The following is a 20,364-nucleotide window of genomic DNA, read 5'->3' on the forward strand; positions in this document are numbered from 1 at the left end:
ATTATAGAAATTTGATTAAATGAATATTACCGAATAAATTTATTAAAAAAAAAATTATGAAGCGTAACGTTTGCTTATTTACTTGGATTTCATTTCCATAAATGTTCGAAATGTCGTGTTATTTGACAGTGAGCCAGTCGGTTGTAAAAGGATGATCCGCATTATTCGATGATTCCCTAGTGATATTTTGCGCTCATTCTGAATTCTATTTTGTAAATCATCGATATATCGGGGCTTATTATGATAAACAGTATTTTTTAAGCGGCCCGTAGAAAGTAATCCGATGGTGACAGGTCGGGTGATCTCGCTGGCCATTCTATTTGACTCCTTCGGCCATTTCATCCAACAGGAATAAATGCATTTAAGACTTCACGTACCCGAAGACCGAAATAAGGCGGGACACCGTCTTCTTGAAACAAATATTTTGGAAGTCGGGGCCAACAATTTTTGAATGTTCGATATGATACGGTCGAGAAGCAAAGCCTCGTATTTAATTGCGTTTAAATTTCCATCGATAAATATAGGCCTTAACAATCGACCGGAGATAATACCTGCTCGCATGTTTACTTCGACCGGATACAGTGTATGTTCTTCACAGTAATTTCTGTCCAGTATCGACAATTATGGCGATTTACATCGCCGTTTTAAAAAATTGTGGCCTCATCGCTAAAAATTATATCTTTTAATAAATTAGAATATGTACAAATATTGTTCATCGTAATTTTGCAAGACTCAAGTCTTCGGTCGTAGTCGTATTCATTAATTTCTTGCATCGGATGAATTTTTAAGGATTAGAAATTTTAATTTTTTAACGTTCGAATCGCTGAACTCTTAACGGTTAGCGGCGATCAATAGGCGCACGAACTTCTTGAATCATTACAGTAACGTTACTTTCTTGTTCTATTCGGTCAACTTGCGGTAAAATTCCCCGACACTTTAGCCTAGGCGTTCGACGCGCTCTCGATGAAAGATTCCCTAATTGTTGGCTCCATAGGGCTTTAGGGCTCCAGATCCTGTGCTTTGGCCTCCGAGAAGATGGATTAGACACCCCACAGTAAAAATGTTCGAGGGTGTACAGCATTTAAGACGACGGATCACCGCTGTTACTGCCACAGTTACGCCTGCGATGATGCAGAGGACCTGGACAGAAGTCGATTATCGACTGAGCGTTTACAAAGCACATATTGAAACGTTCAATGGTATGTAAAAAAACTTTTTGAGTCTGAGAATTAAAAAAAAAAAATACTCGTTTGATTAATTCTTGTAGTTTCTGAGATACGATGTTTAGGTAGTTTCATTATAAAGCTACCTATTGTAACGGGTACCGTGATTCGACTTCCCGAAAATTTCTACATATCTTCGCGTTTCACATCCCTCAGACCCCACATCCAATATCAGTTCAAAAGTGACTTGTGGACACGATAACTGCCTTAATTTTGCGCCAATCACTTTCAAATTGATAAATAAAATATAACCAAAATCTCGGTCAAGTTCATTAAATGCAAAATCGGACTATGAGTCGAAATGGGGGGGGGGGGACTTTTTTGAAAAAACCAAAATATCCCTATAACTTTCTTATTAAGTAGAATATCGAATTCGTTTATAAAGTTCCTACTATTCTTTGGATAAGGGACTAAAACCTGTATAAATAAAGTTTTTTGATTGTATAAATTAAATTTCCACTTGCTAACAACTTACAGACTGTGGCAAGTTGAAAGTCTGTTGGTAAACGTTTTTACCTAGCCCAGTTATTTTCAATATATTTCAGTCTGCGTGGCCAAAAGAATCCTACATCAATATATCGGAAATAACGGTTCGAATCAACTTCAGCTATTAACACGATAGAAAAAACTTTTTATATTTAAATATATTCATTCCCTAACCCCACTTTCTTCGTATTGATCACCGATTGCTTTCCGCTCTTCCACAGTTGGCTGTATGAACTCGGACGAAATGTTTGATGTACAGTTGCTACGTATAAAAAAGATGGAACCAAGTTACAAGCTTTTCTTTTAAATTCAATTCGTGCAACTTATTCAGACGTACAGCAATCAGAATCCTAATTCGTGCGGTAGTACTTCCATCGATTCCATCCCCTGTTAACAGGACCCTGTCGTCGTCATCGGCCACGTCGAGAGCACCATCGACACCAGATAGACCGTTGTATTAAAAAGACGAGGATTCAGTGTTGTCCATTCTTAATATTTAAAATTAACTGATAATTGTAATTTTACGAAAAATAAACTGCATTGTAAAAATATTATGTTGTAAAAAATTAACTTTAACCTGAAAGTTACTGCTAGCTTTTCTTCTTTACTTATACAGTATCGACTTTTCTAATTTCATCTTCAACCTGATAGTGTTCATCCACATGAACACTATTTTAGGATGAACACCACTATTTGTAGTGTTCATCCTAAACACCACAAAAAACACATAAAACATGTGTAATACAATCGTTGTTATCGCCTAATGTTATCTTTGGGCCTTTTATATTCAAACCTTTTTGTTTGGAGATTTAAGATTAATTAAAATTACTGTCTCGGAAACGAACGAAGGCAATAAAACTGCAATAATTTCACAATAAGTCGTCGTAAAAAGGATTAGATGTGCATTTCGATTCAAACTTGTGTTCTTTTTTACGTTAATTTATAAAGAAATTATTCAAATGACGATAAACGCGACGTTTATATTCTCCGCGAGAAACTCAAGTTTCACAGTGTTGTTTTTTCGGCCTCTGGAACTTAGACGAAATCTTTTTGTGGAATTTTCGGTTTACATAATATATTTTATAATATCGACTTCTAACTGGACCGTTCATCGAGATAGCAGTTTTATTTTTAGAGGTCCGCCGTCGCCAGAATATTCTACGATGCGACCTGAAACTTGATGAACTACCTTTGAAGAAGGTTGTCTCGACTCGGTCGAGTTAGAGGTCCGTATTTTATCATAAATAACCGCACATTCGACCGTAAACGTTATTTATTAGTTGTTCTAGAGGCTGGAAATAGTGTACACGAAAAGTGCCGCAAAAATCATTTTCTCGACTATGTAAACGCGGTTTATATACCTGTTTGGATAAGTTATTTATAAACTGAATAGAAAGGAACAAGCTTTCGTTCGGTATATGTTACTTTTACGCGGTTATTGATAAATTATTACTGTTTTAAGTTCAACCGCATTCTTTCATTTTCCAGACTGTGATAGTCTTGAAAAATAAATTAAAATACATTTAAACTCTATTAAAAACTGAAAAAAAAAAAAAAAAAAAAATAGTTTTTAAGGGTATTTAAACCCGAAGTTTGTGACTAAATTTCTTAATTTTTATAAAATACGTAATAATTTTTCGTTTAAAAACATTTTTTATTTTTGTTATCTGTTAGAACTTCGTGCAAGGCCGTCGGATGAACTTGTACAAAATAAAAAAGAATCTTCTAATTCAGTCCGTTTAGTGAAGAATAAGGCTTGAACGTACATTAAAAAAAAGTTTGAAAATCGTCTCCGCTTTTGAAAGTTTGTTATAAATCGTTATATTACAGTCGTTATAAGCTCACCGTTATTTTTTGTAACGATTGAAATATTTACGTTTAAAAATGTATAGATATAAATGTGTTTATTTAATGAAAGTTTTACACTTTTATTGAGATGATGAACCCTGTCTGCTCAAAGGAACGATACACCTGGAATCATTATTTTTTTAATGGCGATGTAAATGCGTATACGGGTTTAGAGTACAGCTGCAAAAAGATATTAGGTTTGGTTTGTTAAACTGATCGGCGAGTTGTGTACTACAACCGTCCTACACTGTTGCACATCGGAAGGTCATTGACTCCATCCTTTTTGATTTTTGCTTGACGGTTTTGAGAAATGAATCGTTCGTGCTATACTGCCATAAATAACCTTGTTTTAATTGATTTTGTAAATTTTTTTGTCTCTTAAAAAAAATACGTTTAATAAAGGTGTTAAATTTCGCTTATGCGAAACGACGATTTTTTGCCTTTTTGTGGTATTGTGTTAATGTGACGGCGAAATTTTTACTTAGGTGTATTCCTTGTCATGGAAGGGAAAAAATATACTATTGGGTGTTTTAAGTCGTTCTTTAAAACCGTTTGAAGAATAGTTACAACCGCGTTCACGATAATTCTACTCTTATTTTTAGACTACTATTCGCGCCTAGTGTGTGTTTATAGTAGAAGATTAACCCATATAAATTGAACTGATTTTGATATAATGCAAAGATATTGAATTCCTTTACCTTACATTTTCTTTTGAAGTTTTCTTTTAATTTTTATTGTATTCAAAGAAAATTCTGTGTTTGTTTAACAGTATTTTCAATCGCTTTTGAAACTTAAATTAAAAATTCAAATTTGTCTTCAAATAATAAACCTTGAGTAAAAAACAGGCCCAAAGTTTTACAAAATGTATTATTACCTTTATGTATTATTTCCTTTGCTTAGTGTCAAACTGACTATTCTTGTGAAAGATACTTTAATTGAACCCTAATTATCTAAGTAAATCAATTAAGTCTGATAATTGATTAAATTAAAATTGATAACTCATTTAATTGAATTTAAACCATGGTCCTGCAGCAGCTCACATCATACTTTATAGCTGTGATGCTATATATATAAGAGGAAGGATCTGAAGATTGACTATATGAAAACCTCAGCTTCAGGTTTGGATTTTTTTCTATAAACATTTAACAGAGAACAAAGCCGCTTAGGTCCACAAGGAAATTTGGCGTCACCATACTAGACAAATACTAAGGATATGTTATTCCCCTAAAGTTATTCTTAATACAGACTCTGTGATTGTTGCCAAAGCCCGCTGAGAAAGAAGATAAATGAAAAGGTGAAAATTTAAGATGAGGTGATGTATGTGTAGAACTACAACTGCACGATTATATATTATTTAAAACAGGAATCCTCAACAATGTCAGAGCTATTTAATTTAATGAAAGGATGTCCAGATCGTTTCAAATTGAGGACTTGCCCAGTTGAAAATACCTTTTTTCCCCGCTTACAAAGTGTTACTGCTGTTTTAGCTCCCTTACCTAAGTGCTGAACAAATCTCTCGTAAGTTTTCATTTATATTTGTATACTCGCATATCTATAAACTAGCAGCAAGCTTCTATTTAGTAGTTACCCGAGTCTGCCGTTTTAACTTTATATTGCACAAATCAAAATTCTCACCTGAAAATAATATCAGCTTCTTACAAACCACATTTTTGAGCAAATAAAAGCAGCTAATTTTATTAATCTTCAGATATTATGCCTAATCACTTGATGACGTACCAACCTGTATCTTATATCATGGAAAAGGACTTTGCAGCAACTTTTTGTTTTCTAACATTAATTCATACTTATTGTAAAAAATGGTTTTACTTAATTATTTATTCTGCTTATCAAAACAAACATATAATTTTTTTTTTATCTGTTTATTTTTCTGAAATTGGACAGAACAGTGAGACAAGCGGTTAGTAAAGATGAAAAAAGGGTATAAAGCAGTTGTTAATAGGGCATATTTTTAGAATTTTTTTCTGTTTTTCAAACAGCTCAAATTGTAGTAAAAAATATTTTGAAGAGTACTTTTATGTAAAATGAAAAAAAAAAACAATAGTGATTAGGGAGAAAAATAAATAAACCTGTGATTTATTAGTTTTGTTATGAAGTGAAATATTAATTTTTAAATTGATCAGCAAAAATATTGTGTACTAGATATAGCCCTGGTGAATGCAATTTATGTTATTGTTGGTATGTGCTATCTTGAATTTGAATTCTGTAATTTGCTGCTCAACTGTTATTTTCTGGATTTGTTATTCAGTGTAATAAGCATTAGTAGATTTTTATATTAAAAGTTTTGCTTATTTTAATTACATTGTGTAATTTTTTGTGTGTATTTAGATTAAAAATAAAAATAGAAACAAAACCATCTACAAATTTTCTACGCCGCCTTGTTTAGCCTCCTGACATCTGGTCCCTAGTACCACCAGGGATCCACTTTTTAAATATAATTTACTCATTTGTCTTGTGGAAATGATGCATAACTGCACATAGTGTTAAGTATTTAAAACAAGAAGTTATTTAGTGTTTGTAATATTGCTGTTTAGTTGTTAATGGGAGATGGTTAACATAGAGTTATGACAGTGCTAGATATGTACCAACTGGGTTCATATCTGGTGAACACATCTTCCCAAATCAGCTGATTTGGAAGTCGAGAGTTCCAGCATTCAAGTCCTAGTAAAGTCAGTTATTTTTACATGGATTTGAATACTAGATTGTGGATATCGGTGTTTTTTGGTGGTTGGGTTTCAATTAACCACACATCTCGGGAATGGTTGAACTGAGACTGTACAAGACTACACTTCATTTACACTCATACATATCATCCTCATTCACCCTCTGAAATATTATCTGAAAGGTAATTACCGGAGGCTAAACAGGAAAAAGAAAGAAGTGCTAGATATGAATAGAAAAGTCCATCTAAACTATTTATTTGTACACTTATTCACATTTGAGTTTCTTTTGCTCTTCTTTGCTTATTGATTGATCGTCAATGTTATTTGATTACATCATTCAATATTATCTTACTAAATTTTTACAGTTATTTATTCAGATCTTTCTTTAATGGTATTTCATTAGTTAATCCTATAAAGTGGAATTTATTTATTTTTACAGATATGGATTGCGATATTTCACCTTCAGAAGATTTTCTGCATGAACTTTCTAATGATCTTGAGGTAATGATAATATTATTTTTTTAAAGTGTAATTACTGAATAATTTATTGGTTTCTTTTAATTTTATTTTCCTCACAAGCAGAGACAGTTTATGTAATGTGTTGTTTTGTCATTAATTTGCTTCTTTTACTCTCTGTCTCAATCTTGCTTATGATTGTGAATGATATAAATCTCATGAGATGCTAATGAGAGCCGATTTCTTTGATAGTAATGCTATTAGTCCCTTTGATGAACCGATTGAAGATGTCGCTTTTACTGCTGAATATCGCTATTTTGGTGGGCTTGGCGTGCTGATGTGTAAACCTTTTCACTTTCTATAGATACGGCTTTCTTGAGTGACTTGTGTGTTGTGTCTGATCACCTATCACCGTTTAGGTTATGGCACCTGATGTACGTGCACATAATAATACTTTTTTTTAGGATTTTATTTTTTCTTATATTTATATCATATGAACACCCATTAGTTTCATGATAGGTTGCCGAGATCTATCTTGAAGAGTTCTCATGAAATTAATGTTACGTGAGGTGTAGTGTAAATTATACGATTTTTTTTGTTTTTCGGTTATTAGCAAACGGCATCAACATGTTGCATGTTGCATGTTGCATGTTGAAACTGCATCTATTTTTTTTTTGTGCACTAAGTGTTCTATGGAAACCAGTTTAATATGGCTTTTGCCATTGATATTTTATCCGAATTTTACACTTTTTAATTTCCAGGAAGCTAATCCCCCTGAGTTGTTTCAGGTATTGTAGAAATTTTCTTTTATCACTGAAGTGATGAATTTCATTTCTTCTTAGTTTAATTTAATGAAATAGTGGAGAAGTATTATGTTTGTATCTTATTGTGCACTCTTTCCAATGAATTTTTATTTCAGTTGTAATAGACAAAATTCTGTATAACTGCTGCAAGAATAAAACACAAAGCATAGCATCACTCATACCATTGTATTTTTAACATCACCGTAATAATGTTGGATACAATTTGATTATTGAGTTTATAAGTTGTTAAATAGATCATAGATTATACCACTGCACTGGATGGAAATGTAGTGACTCTACATTGTTGTTGTTTGCTTATTGCCATAATTTGCATCATACATACTGTTTTGCATAATTTACGGATGTTATTTTCAGATACCTATGTTGTTGGAGGAAAGTCAGCACTTTAAAGAAAATGATAATTTTATGGAATCCTCAGCATTGCTTGACAATCTTGATGTGTGGACTAACGATACATTTGATGGAATCACTGATTCTGGTAAGGGAAAAAAGCTTATTGTGTGTGTGTGTGTGTGTGTGTGTGTGTGTGTGTGTGAGAGAGAGAGAGAGAGAGAGAGCGAGAGAGAGAGAGCGTGTGCGCACATTCATAGAGTTTAAAATAAAAAAAACATAAATAGAGGAAGTAATTTCAATGTAACACTGCTTAATAAAATCGATAAAAGATTGGAATTAATTAAATTTGAAATTATGTAATTAGGTACCTTTCTAAATTTTCCATAAATGCATATCAAGTATAAGTGTATCAAGATTAATAAAATATTGAAAAATTTTAACCACATTTTGTTTTAAGTAAGACAGGGCCAGTCTTGTCCATCATGTCTGTATTGTGAAGGAGGTTTAGGAACCTATAAATGTAGAAAATTTATGTTTTTGTAATCAGTTCATTAACACTTCTGTGACAGATGTAAAGAATCAAATCAGAATGCTCTGAAACTGTGAATCACCTTTTATTTCAAAAAGATAACATCGATCTTACCGATTCACCATTCTCAACAGTCGGCTGGCCACTTCTCTTTTTATCACGCTCTGCTTGTTTCTAAACATAACAAAACCTCTCGCACAAGCTCACTCCTTATTTCCTCACTGTAACCTTGTTAATTTTTTGATGGATTTTAATTGCTTAGCATCTTACAAGTGATCATACTTTGCAGCGGCAAGATTCTCAATTATAGCACACATTTTAAATGTTTGTTATTAAACAGTTAACAGCACATCTACTACTTCTAGATGTGTACAGAGTCTCACAGTGTTGTTGCATTAAGATGGCATTGTTATTCCTTGTGTATTTTAAACATAAAGTTCTTTCTTGATAGTCCTTTTATATTCACATTGATGAAGAAGGTATTCTTGGAGATCACTTTGTTACATACTTTCTTCAATATTGTTAAAATATGCATATGTATTTTATCTAACGGGGAAGTAGTACAGCATTGTGTTTTCCTACTTTTCACAATTATTCATAACTTGTACAACATTTCTTCTAAGCTGCAACTGTAATTCAGAAGGTAATTTTGTTGAGTCTCCAAATACTACTTTATGTTAGCATTTTTAGTAATTTTTCGTTTCTGTTATGCAGGAGTTTCTTGAACTTCTTTTACCATTGCTTACTGGTGCTATACTCATTAATAATTTCTGCTTTTCTTATCATGATTATATAGGTGTATCACGATGTTCTCTGGGGACTTTCATAAACTATTCTACTTGTGAAAATAACAAAAAAAATTATGTGAACTTATGTACTTAAATGCTTCATTTGTAAGTTACGACTAGTGAAAGATTTCGCTTGGATTTCAGCTACCCCGGTTAGGGAGGTCTTACTGATATTTTTAGGACGTTAATTAAGGGGTAGATTTAGTGATTATTTTTGGGTTCTGACCTGAAAAATCGTATAAAATAGGTCACAGAACCGTATCTTCAGTAGTTTTTGAGAAATCTCGGGTGAAAACCAATAAATTGGGCTAGAAAACCTTGTTTTTTATTTTTGGCATACAGTAACTTTGTTCTGTGGGTAATAAATACATAAAGCTTTTAAACAAAACTTGTGGAGAATTTAATTGTGAAAAAAATGGAGTAAGATAAATTGAATAAAACAAAGACAAGTTAGAAAAATTTGAATTTTATTTAGAACAGTACACTAGACCAAAGTGTATTATACATACCAGTTTATAATTAATGAAAAAATGAGCCTACCAAGTTCAACACATCTCTCGGCATGCTTCTATACTGTTTTTAGTCCTTAAGTTGGTACGCCGCATCCATAATGCGGATAATTAATTACGAAAATGTATTTTGTATACAATATTCTTCATTCATTCCTAGACGCAAAAATCTAAAGATGTTAGATCAGGCGATCTTGGTGGCCAGGAATGTGGACCTCCACGATCGATCCATTTCTCAGGGAAATGATGATTAAGTGTGTAGAAACAGCACAAGAAAAGTGGGGAGGCGCGCCATCGTACTGGAATTATACTTTGCGTCTCAGTGCTAGAGGAACATCTTCAAGCAGCTACGGCAGTTTTTCTTGAAGAAAGTGCAAGTAGACCTCAGCATACATTGATGCTAAATAAATATTGAAAACTGCTTTCCGTCGTTTCATGAGGATTTACTTCTGCCCATGTATGCTCATTGTATAAGTTGTTGACTCCATCTTGAGTGAAATTTATCTCGTCGGTAAACAAAACATACTTGTAGAGTTGTCGATTTGTATTCCACCAGTTGCAGAACTCCCGGCAAAGCGGACCATCTACTGGGCGAGATGTTGCTGGTTGTTTATGATAAGGATAAAACTTATTTTGTTCAAGTGTCCTCCTAACTCGAATATGAAACTGTGATCCGGTTAGAAAGACATGTACTGACGCCTGGAATGCGCTGAACTGCATCGATAATAATTTCATCAATAGCAGCATCGTGATGGAAAGATCGTTTGTAGCTGGTACGAATACTAGATAATGAACCTGTTTCCCAAAGATTGTGAAAAGTCGCACCAACTGTTTTCAGATCGGGAATCTCGAAGTTCGGAAAATTTATTTATTTATTTTATGTAAATAAGTGTGGCATTACTTCAACAGCAAACCGGTTATGTTCAAACTATAAGTCACAGAAAATCTTCACTAATGACAGCAGAGTTCACAGTCCCAATATACTTAATGTATCTTACAGAATAATTTAAACGCTACAGTAATCCGCATTCTTGATCAATTGTTAATTTATTGCCAACTGTGAATTAAAAATTTTTCAAATAATTTGTTGTATTTATTTCATCAATAAAAAAAACTATCATCCAAGTAATTTTTATTTATTTATATTTCTTTATTTTACAGTTGTTATGTAATATCCAGTTTTTTAATTTTCTTACAGTAAATTTTGTTTTTACAAATTTTTCTATTATCAAAAAAGGAATTTGGTTTTTTTTACATTAAATTAATATTTTTCTGACAAATGTAATGTGTTCTTAAAATAATTTTCAAATTTTTGTAACTTTTCCTTGTTTTATTCAATTTATCTTACAAAATGTACTGCATATTTGGTTCTGGGACCTATTTTAGTTGATTGTTCAGGTTAGAAACCATAAGAAATCACCAATTCTGCTGGCTATTTATTGCCCTAAAAATTTTGGTACGACTTCATTTCACCAGGGTAGCCAAAATCCAAGTGAAATCTTTCACTAGCTGTAACTTGGAAATGAAGTATTTTAGGACATATTTTTATATGATCTTTTTCCATTATTTTTACAAACAGAATAGGTTATGTTCGTACTGGGAGAACTTTATTTTGAATATGTTCAATGGTAGTAAACATAAAAAAATGGTAAAGTAATTCATTTATTCCAGTTTTTTTTATACATTTTCTTGTAATTTACTATCACAAATTTTTTCCTTAGAGTGGTTTACTTTTAAAAATTTTATTGACTAATCCTGAAGAAGCAATAGGAGAAAAATAAAAATAAAAATTAATGCTTGCATGCAGCTTTATATGAAATTGATTAAATTGAATAGAATATTGTTGTTATTATGATAATAATATTATTATTTTGTTTTCTGCTAAGATCACTATTGTTTGTTGAGTACTGCTTATTCTTTTACCACTTGTTGATGTGTTTCGCAACCACTCCATTGTCAAAACTTCTAGAGTACAATAATTATAATATTATAATACTTATTGCACTTTAGTACAATAATTATAATATTATAATACTCTTTGACTAGCTAGGAGTACAATAAGTTTTGACAATGGAGTGGTTCCAAAACATGTCAACAAATGATAAAAGAATGAAGCTAAGAATGGTGAATAGAGAATAGAATATGTTGTCAATTAAAAGAGTATTTATAAGAGTATATAATTTTGCATGTCTGCAGTCTGTTTGGAATTAATTTAATTTCTTTATATTAATTCATTTTAATATTTGCCCTCTGTGTGACGAGTTATTTTGAAATAACCTATACAGCATGGTTCCTGATGATTTTATTCTACCAGATTATATTGTACATTTCAATCGGTGTACTGATAACTAGCAATCAGTCATGACTGCTTAATATTTTAATTCTTTAATTTTATTTTATGATATTTTAATCTCCTGATGATGGTTTAAGGACTGAAAGATCTTGAGAAGTCAAAATTAATTGCCGATTAGGTGGACTTAAGCTTTTTAATAACTGTTAATAATTTATTTTGAAATACTTTAATTTCGCTGTAAATATTTGCCCTTATTTATGTTTTATTATTATGCTTATTGCCTGCATTCTTTGTTAAGGCTTTGCTACTTATAAAATAGTTTCATTTATTTACAAACTTGAAAATGCCAGTATTAAATTTAGTGAAACATGACTATTTTCCCCCATATTTAACAGTTTTAATAGATTTTTTTGAATTCTAAAAATAATTATTTTTTAATTAGAAAGTTATGAGGTACTTCTCTAAATATTACTGTTTCATGTACGATCAAGTGGGACTGTGATAAATTGGTTTATTTAATTTGTTGTCTTTCTCGTTCAGGGATTTTTCATTAAGCTTACACACCAGATGCTCTACTTCAAGTAATTCTTCTATCTATTTCTGATAAGTACGGAGTATTTCTAAATTAGTTATACAAAAGTAACCTATAATACTGAAAAAAGTAAGTAATTTACTGAAATGCTTAATAGAAAACTGAATATAGTATATCTTACAATTTTCAACAAGTATTCAATACAGCTACCTTCTGCAACACGGCAGATAATCCCCGTCAGTAATCATTTTCCTGCCAAATCATATGAAGCGTGTCATGATCTGTGGTGGCAGCTTTTTGAGTTATCCGGTGCTGTATCTTGTTGACATTTCCTGGAAGCAGAGGAAGAAATACTCTGTCTTTAATGTAATCCCGTACGAAGTCCATTAGAGTCAAATCAGGCGATCGTAGTGGCCAGGAAATTGTTCCACCTTGTCCAGTTCAAGTCAGCACTTGGCTATTAAGATATGTGACAACTGTGCAGTGATAATGTAGTGGCACACCATCTTGCTGGAAAATGAATTCTCTACTTTTATCCTATTGTAATTGTGGCGTTTAAATAATCTATGTCCAGGCATGATGTGCCAGTTACAGTTGACTTGGCAAAAAAGAAAAAACTGTAAATTTTGTGATAGCTTACAGCACAAAAAATATTTACCGTAGGTGAGTCCCGTACATGTTTAATTGTGTGAGTTGGATTCTGCTCACTCCATATCCAAACATTATATCGATCCACTTTACCGCCGGTATGGAAGGTAGCTTCACCACTGAAGACAATTTTATTAAGATGAACTGGAACCAACTTTGGTTGGTTTTAAAAGTCTCAATTTTCTTTAACATGTTTACACAAAACTCAGTTTGTTTTTATTTATCACCTTCACTCATAACTCTTATCAGTTGTAATTTGTAGGGTTTAAATGACAGCCGATTATGCAAAACCCTCCATATTGTAATCCTAGGAATATTTAATTCTAAGCTGGCACGTCCGTTTGATTTACCTGGACTGCGAGTAAATGTCTGCTATGCTTGTTCGGTTACCGCTTCAGAAACTGAATATCTATCCTGACTTGGTATCCTAAGTGATACTCAACCTGTTTCAGTGAAACGATTGTACGGTGCAATAACAGACTGTCTTTGAGGTGGTTGCTTGCGATATTTAGTCATGAATTATCTCTGAATGTAGTAGTCAATTTGGATTCATAAAACAATAAACAACAATGAGCACGCTCTGCACTGGTATATATTCCATTATCACTGATGGAATTACTCATTCATGCCAAGTCACCTATTGAGAACTTCTGGAACTAATGGTGTTAGGCAGGAATGTAGCTTGAAGATATACTGTATTCAATGATTTAACAATTTTGTAATTGTTTACTTCTTACATTATTAAAGACTACTTTTGTACAACTAATTTAGAAATACTCTGTTTATTTGTTGATTGTAACCTGTAGAAAACCACGTCCAATATTTCCATTAAGTGCATTGTTGTTGATTCATCTGCATCACTTTCGTAATGTTTTATATTTTTTATTGTCGTTCACTTCGGGTAATGGAGTGATACTATTAACATTTGTTCTTAAATTAAAAATTTTCTGTAACTAATAAAATGTATTGTATCGGCTTATAAGAATACACTGAATTGCACTGCTTGTTTGTAAAAACCATAACGTCTATAGGATAAAGAAGTTAATTCAGTTCCAATTTCCTATCCTAACTCTTCTATATAAATTTCACTAGCGCTTACAAGCAAGGCATAAAAGTCAGTTTTTCATCTAAAATTATGCCCACATCTTTTATTGTTAAATATATCTGATTCCACTACTTAATGAATGTCTTGATTGGACCAAAATATTTTATCCTTTGTAACAAACACTTTTGAAATTATTATGTTATAAATCTCTGTTTGAATAATAAAAAGCCACATTCCTCTGTGATCTTGCAGGTTTTATTTACATTAAACTTCACATCCCTTATAAAAATCATGCTCGATCGCTAGAACTTATCAAATGCAAATTGCCAGAAAGCATAAAAATGTATCAAATGAAAAATTCATTACTGGATTGCTTACTTCCTTTTAAATATGCTTAAGTAGTCTGAGCTATTATGTTTTATCTTAAATAATAATAAAAGATAAATTAAGAACATTTTTGTTATTACGAAAATTAATAAAAATAAAAGATTGAATTAAGAATTTTATTTATAAATTCCAAATTAGAAAATTTAATAATAATGCTATTTAATGTAAGAAAATGATGGGAATAAATATGTTTTAAATTAACATAAATATTAAATAGTTGTATTTTGTAATTATGGTTTTGATTTACATTATTTTGTAAATAATGTAAATCATTACAAATAATGTACAATCATTACATGCTTAGAAGGCTGTTGAGGAAGTGAAAAATTGTTTTAGTTATGAAATGTAGCAGTTAATTAGTGGTTGGAGTTGATAATTTTTAATAAATGAGTAATACATTATTTACTATACATTGTAAATGATTTTATCTTATAAAAAAACAAAATCATTTTTATTAATTGTTGAAGAAAATGCTATCCAATATAACTAGTAATTACTTTTTTCAGTTTCACATTTCAGTTTGTTTATTTATTTGTTTAGTCTTTTTATCACTGTTTACTTTGTTTTTATCTTAAAAGTTATTAACAATTTGTTTCATTTTTATAAACTTATTTTATCTGTGTTAATAAATAAATTTCAGTAACTGATATATTTTTGATTGCGTAAGAACAATATTGCGTATAATTTTTTTTATTTACCTTGAGTGAATTAATAAAATAGTTGGTAATAATGTATTAATAATAATAATTTGTGTAAAATTGGATTTTGTTATGCGTTATGGCGACTATCTTCTCATTATTTCATAGAAATCTCAGAAGCATGTTAATTGTTATTGTGATCCGTAATTGATTAATCTGTTTACTTGAATGAATGGTCAAAACGAAGAACTTTTTAGATAAATCTGTCTTAACATTGATTAAAATGTTTGCTAAATTTAAACATTCACAGAACTTTTATTTTTTTCACAAAGATATTTTTTTACATGTGTTAACTTGGTAAACATTTGATTAAAACAAAATTACAAAACGTGTAAAATTTTAAACAAGTGATATGTCATATCTGATGGAGATAATTGTTCTCTGAGGTTGCATAAAAGATAAGTATGGAGAAAAATTTAAAAGGAATTCAACATTTTTGAAATTTTATACCCAATATGAGCATTGATAAAAAAATATGTAAAATTTTTAACTTTTCCCGGCTGTATAAATCCAGTTGTAACAATTTTTTTTTGTTGTGTTGGTACACTTGTCCCTAACCTATCTTTACATCTTGAATGCTTAGTTTACTGTTGCCTGTTACACATATTTTGGTATGTTCAGCGATTTTTAACTTGTAAGAAAATGGAACAAAGAATTTGCATTAAATTTTGCTTTAAAAATGGATTAAAGTGCAGTACCGCATTGGAAATGTTGAATGTTGCTTTTGGTGATTCTTCCTTGAATAAAACAAGCATTTACGAGAGATACAAACATTTCTACGAGGTTCGTGAAGACGTTGAAGATGAGTTCCGTAGATGACACAGCACATCAACATCTGATGACAATGTTGAAAGAGTGAAGAAAATGATTATGGACAGTCGCTGAGTCACTAAGTCAGTAAGGATTAATATCTGGAAGTTATATGTTGTTTGCGTGAAAAAATTTGAAGAAAACGCTCGGATTTGTGGCAAAATAATTTTTTGGCAATTGCACCACAATAATGCACTTGCTCACACTTCATTGCTTGTTCACAAATTTTTGGCCAGAAACAACACCATTATGATGTTTCAGCCTCCATATTCGTTGGACATGGACCCCTGTGATTTTTTTCTTATTTCCCAAGCTGAAAAGAACCATGAAAGATGACATTTTGCCAGCTTTGAAGAGAAAAAGACAGAATCGCTGAAGGAGCTAAATGCCATAGTGGAAATTGTGTTCCAGAGGTGCTTTGAAGATTTGGAAAAGCACTGGCACAAATGTATTATACTGAAAAGGAGTAATTTGAAGGAGACAAAATCAATATTGATGAACGATTAAAAATTTTTAAGAAAAACAAATATTACGTGTATTTTTTTTTATCAAACCTCATAATGATATTCCACGTAAAATGAATGCATTTCAGGAAAACATTTCAGCATACATGAGTGAAATAAAAGTGTACCTAAATGCCGTGACCAGAGAAGTATGGAACTTAGAAAAGATGAAGGAATTGTTGGATGAGGTAGCAGCGGGAGAAAAACTAGCTTTACAGAAGACCTCAATGAGAATAAAAAATGCCACAGTAAAAACAGTAGAGGAAAAAGTAGGCAAGTGTGAAGGAAACGGAGCCAAGAGATCTTGCTTGGGTAACAACATAAATGCTGAAGAAAATTTGAAGAAAGAGGGTGGTATAAGAATAAGACAGGAGAAAATGAAAGAGCGGTGTATCTCAAAGGACCATCAATATTAAATTATGAACTACAGAAAGCAATTAAGGAAATAAAAAATAAAAAATCGACTAGAGTAGTTGAACTTCCTATAGACTTTTATAAATGTTTAATTGAGAAAGGTGTGGAAGAATAGTTGAACTGTGTAATAGGATGTACTGTATAGGACAATGGCCTGAGAACTTTGTGAAAATGGTAATGATACCATTTCAAAGTAAACCGGTACCAGGAATCGTACAGAACATAGAACAATAAGTTTTATCGCTGATGCTGCTAAAATAACGTTAAGAGTCCATAACTGGAGATCGGCAAGAATAATGGAAGAGAATGCAGGAGAGGAATAATTTTGACTTCAGGAAAGGGAAAGGAACCAGAGATGACATTGGGCTACTGAGGATGGTTGGAGAGACATATTAAGAGAGAGGAAGAGGAACAAGTGTATGTTTCATAGATTTGGAGGCATTTGATAAAGATTCAGATGGGAGAAAATTATGGAGATTCTAAAAGAGAAAAAAATAGAATGGAGGGACAGGAGTTTAATTAAGAATTGTATATGAGACAAACAACAGCAATGAAAGTTAAGCAAGAATATGACTGACCGGGTGGGTCAGTTCGACTCTTGCTAACAGTACTCATCATATATGTTAAAGAATACATTAGAAGAAAGAGAAGAAAAAATAAGTATATTAGGGCAAAAAATAAGGTATATATTTTGCTGATGGTATGGTAGTATTCATACATGCGTTTCATAGATTGTTAAATGTTTTTGAGAAAAGAATAAAAGTTTGGAATGAAAGTAATATTAGAAAAAACTAAAGCAATGTAAGTAAACAGCCAAGAGGATTTAGCAGTAAGGACAAGTGAAGGAAGAATAGAAAAAGGAAAAAATGCAGATATTTAGAGACTATAGTATTAGAGAACTGAAAGAGCAGTTAGGAAGTAAAAGAAAGGATAGCGATGGCAAAGGAAGCTTTTAGTAAAATAGGAAATTACTATGCGGTAAAAGTCTGGCGACCCACCGGGCTGGTTTAGTCTTGTACTCATCATCGCAAATCAGCTAATTTCAAAGTCGAGAGTTCTGCGGTTCAAATTCTAGTAAATGCATTTACTTTTATTATTTTTTTATTGGAATACTGGATTGTGGATACCGGTGTTCTGTGGCGGTTAGGTTTCAATTAACCACCTGATCAGCCCGCTATTTTTGATGTTAGTTACCGATCGTAAATTTCATTTTATTATTAACTAATTTTATTATCAGATCGGTATTGAATAACGAACAATTTTTTTATAATTAAGCTCATTTAAGGTTAAGTCTAAAAAAAATCACAGAAAAATGTACTAAACTTTAGAGTTGGAAGTTAAATAAAAATGCAGTTACTACAGTGTTATTTCATCTCTTAAGGTCTTCTGTTTTGATTAACCCTGCTTTGAATTGCCGTACACCGATTTCTAAGGATAAGTCTCCGAGGAATTACTGTTGTATTGTTGTTCTGAAGTAACAGAGGAAGTTAATACGGGCAGTATTATGGTCGATAGTACTGGATCTTGGACGTGCCCTTTTGCGGTCGGGTTTCGATTAACCACACATCTCGGAAACGGTCGACCTGAGACTGTACAAGACTACACTTCATTTATATTCATACATATCATCCTTATTCATCCTCTGAAGTATTACCTTACGACGGTTCCAGAAGCTAAACAGAAAAAGGGACAGAGTATTACGGTTGATATTCTGTTTTTGTAAATAAGATCTTCATCTTGTTTGGAAGCAAACCATCTACTTCTTTCGATTAGACTTTTTTTTAGATCTTGTTGCATTTTCTTTCTTCTTTTCCTCTTCTTTCCATTGTTTCCAGCACTTCATTTTTTCTGAAAGTGCTTATTTTTGAACTTTTGTAAATTTTCTGGATCTGATCTTAGGTTTTTTTATATCTAGTTTGAAAACCTCAATTGTTTTTCAAACCTATTCTGTCTGTTATTATTTTTTTCCAACCTTTGATTACTTTTTTTTTAGTTCTGGTTTACTCCCGGTGCCATCCTATTTTTTTTCTATTTCTGTAAAAGTTAAATAATTGCTTTGTAAGCCTGCTGTCGCCCGTTCTAAAAATATGTTAAAAAGTCTCATTCGTCTTTTCTGCATTACTATTTCTAAATCTTTTATTTCTTGGTAAATTTCTTTGTTAAACTTTAGCTTATAACCTCCCTTTCTTCTTTCGGGTCCAAAAATCTCGCTTAAGATTCTTCTTTCTTTTAAATTCTTATATTCAATTTAACTAAACACTCGCTTACATGTAAGGCTTCTGGGCCGTATTGTTTTGTAGTGTCGTAGTAACACTAATAGCTGGAGAATTTCTTATTGTAAACATCCATTGTCAGTCCGTTTTACGAATCCCTTTAATTTCTGCTTTCTCGCGTACAGTCGGTGTTATTATCTCCCCAAAATATGTAAATTTGCCTACACGTGTATTTTTATCCCTTTTCAAAGATTATTTCTTTTACGCAATTCTTATCGTCGATTATAAATTCTGATTTTTCATAGGATATTTCTGAGTCTATCAATTCTGTTATCTGCTAATAGATGTAATTCTAATTTTGCTTCTATGTTTGTAGTCAGGATAAATACGTCATCTGCAAAGGCCGAATGATTAATGGATAATTTCTTTTTCGCGTTCCCTAAATATGCAGATTCTGAGATTCAATGTTTAACCGGCTCCTTTTTTTCATCTTTTACGATCGCAAGGATCACTGTAGTCAGTCTATTATGCAAGTCTCTGTAAGGACGTTGTGGACCTCCCAGTACTTTTTCATATGTTCCGATCTCCGTGCCCTTTCTGGTGTTGAAAGTATTCATATTGTGAATTTCTTTCTCGTCAGTGTGAAGCAGATGATTTTGTCGTTGATTTTTTCATTTAATTTTATCTTGTCTGTGGTGTCTTCTGGTGTTAGGCCGGTTTCCTTCAGATCTTCTCTTATTTCTCCGATCCGTCTGCATCTGGTGTTGGTGTTTTTCGAGTCGAGATTGTACCGTACCGGCTGCTTCAAATTTTGCATCCTTATGATATGTCCAAAGAATCTAGTCTCCTCTTACGCATGGTATCAGCGATAGCTTCCAACTCTTTGTACACGATTTTTTCGGGCACGAATCCACCGCTACCCGTCTTCTAGTACTTTTTTTTGATGCGGGTACTTCCGGTTTTTCGGTTTTCAGGCGGACGAGTATGCAGCTGCATATGCGGTTCCGGTTCTGTAATTGCGTTGTTGCGTTGTAATAGCTTATTCTTGGACGTATGGATAGACTTTCTATTGCAGGTGTACCGGGTTAATTTTTGCGCTTTAGCTAGTTTATTTGTTCTTGTTTCGATTGAGCTTTTTTCATTT

At 32.2% G+C, this 20,364-nt stretch overlaps 1 protein-coding gene across 3 annotated transcripts in view; it reads left to right on the forward strand.

Annotated features, from left to right (window-relative positions):
- Atf6 (bZIP_ATF6 domain-containing protein ATf6) overlaps positions 1-20,364 on the forward strand; it is a 112,521-nt gene that overhangs the window by 18,808 nt on the left and 73,349 nt on the right. For all 3 annotated transcript variants that reach the window (XM_075370157.1, XM_075370158.1, XM_075370155.1), the window contains exons 2-3: positions 6,678-6,739; positions 7,873-7,996. In XM_075370157.1, coding sequence (XP_075226272.1) covers positions 6,680-6,739; positions 7,873-7,996 — 184 coding nt within the window. In that variant the 5' untranslated portion in view covers positions 6,678-6,679. The remainder of the gene's footprint in view (positions 1-6,677; positions 6,740-7,872; positions 7,997-20,364) is intronic.

This window comes from Lycorma delicatula, chromosome 7 (assembly GCF_047948215.1).
Source record: "Lycorma delicatula isolate Av1 chromosome 7, ASM4794821v1, whole genome shotgun sequence".
NCBI classification, from domain to species: domain Eukaryota; kingdom Metazoa; phylum Arthropoda; class Insecta; order Hemiptera; family Fulgoridae; genus Lycorma; species Lycorma delicatula.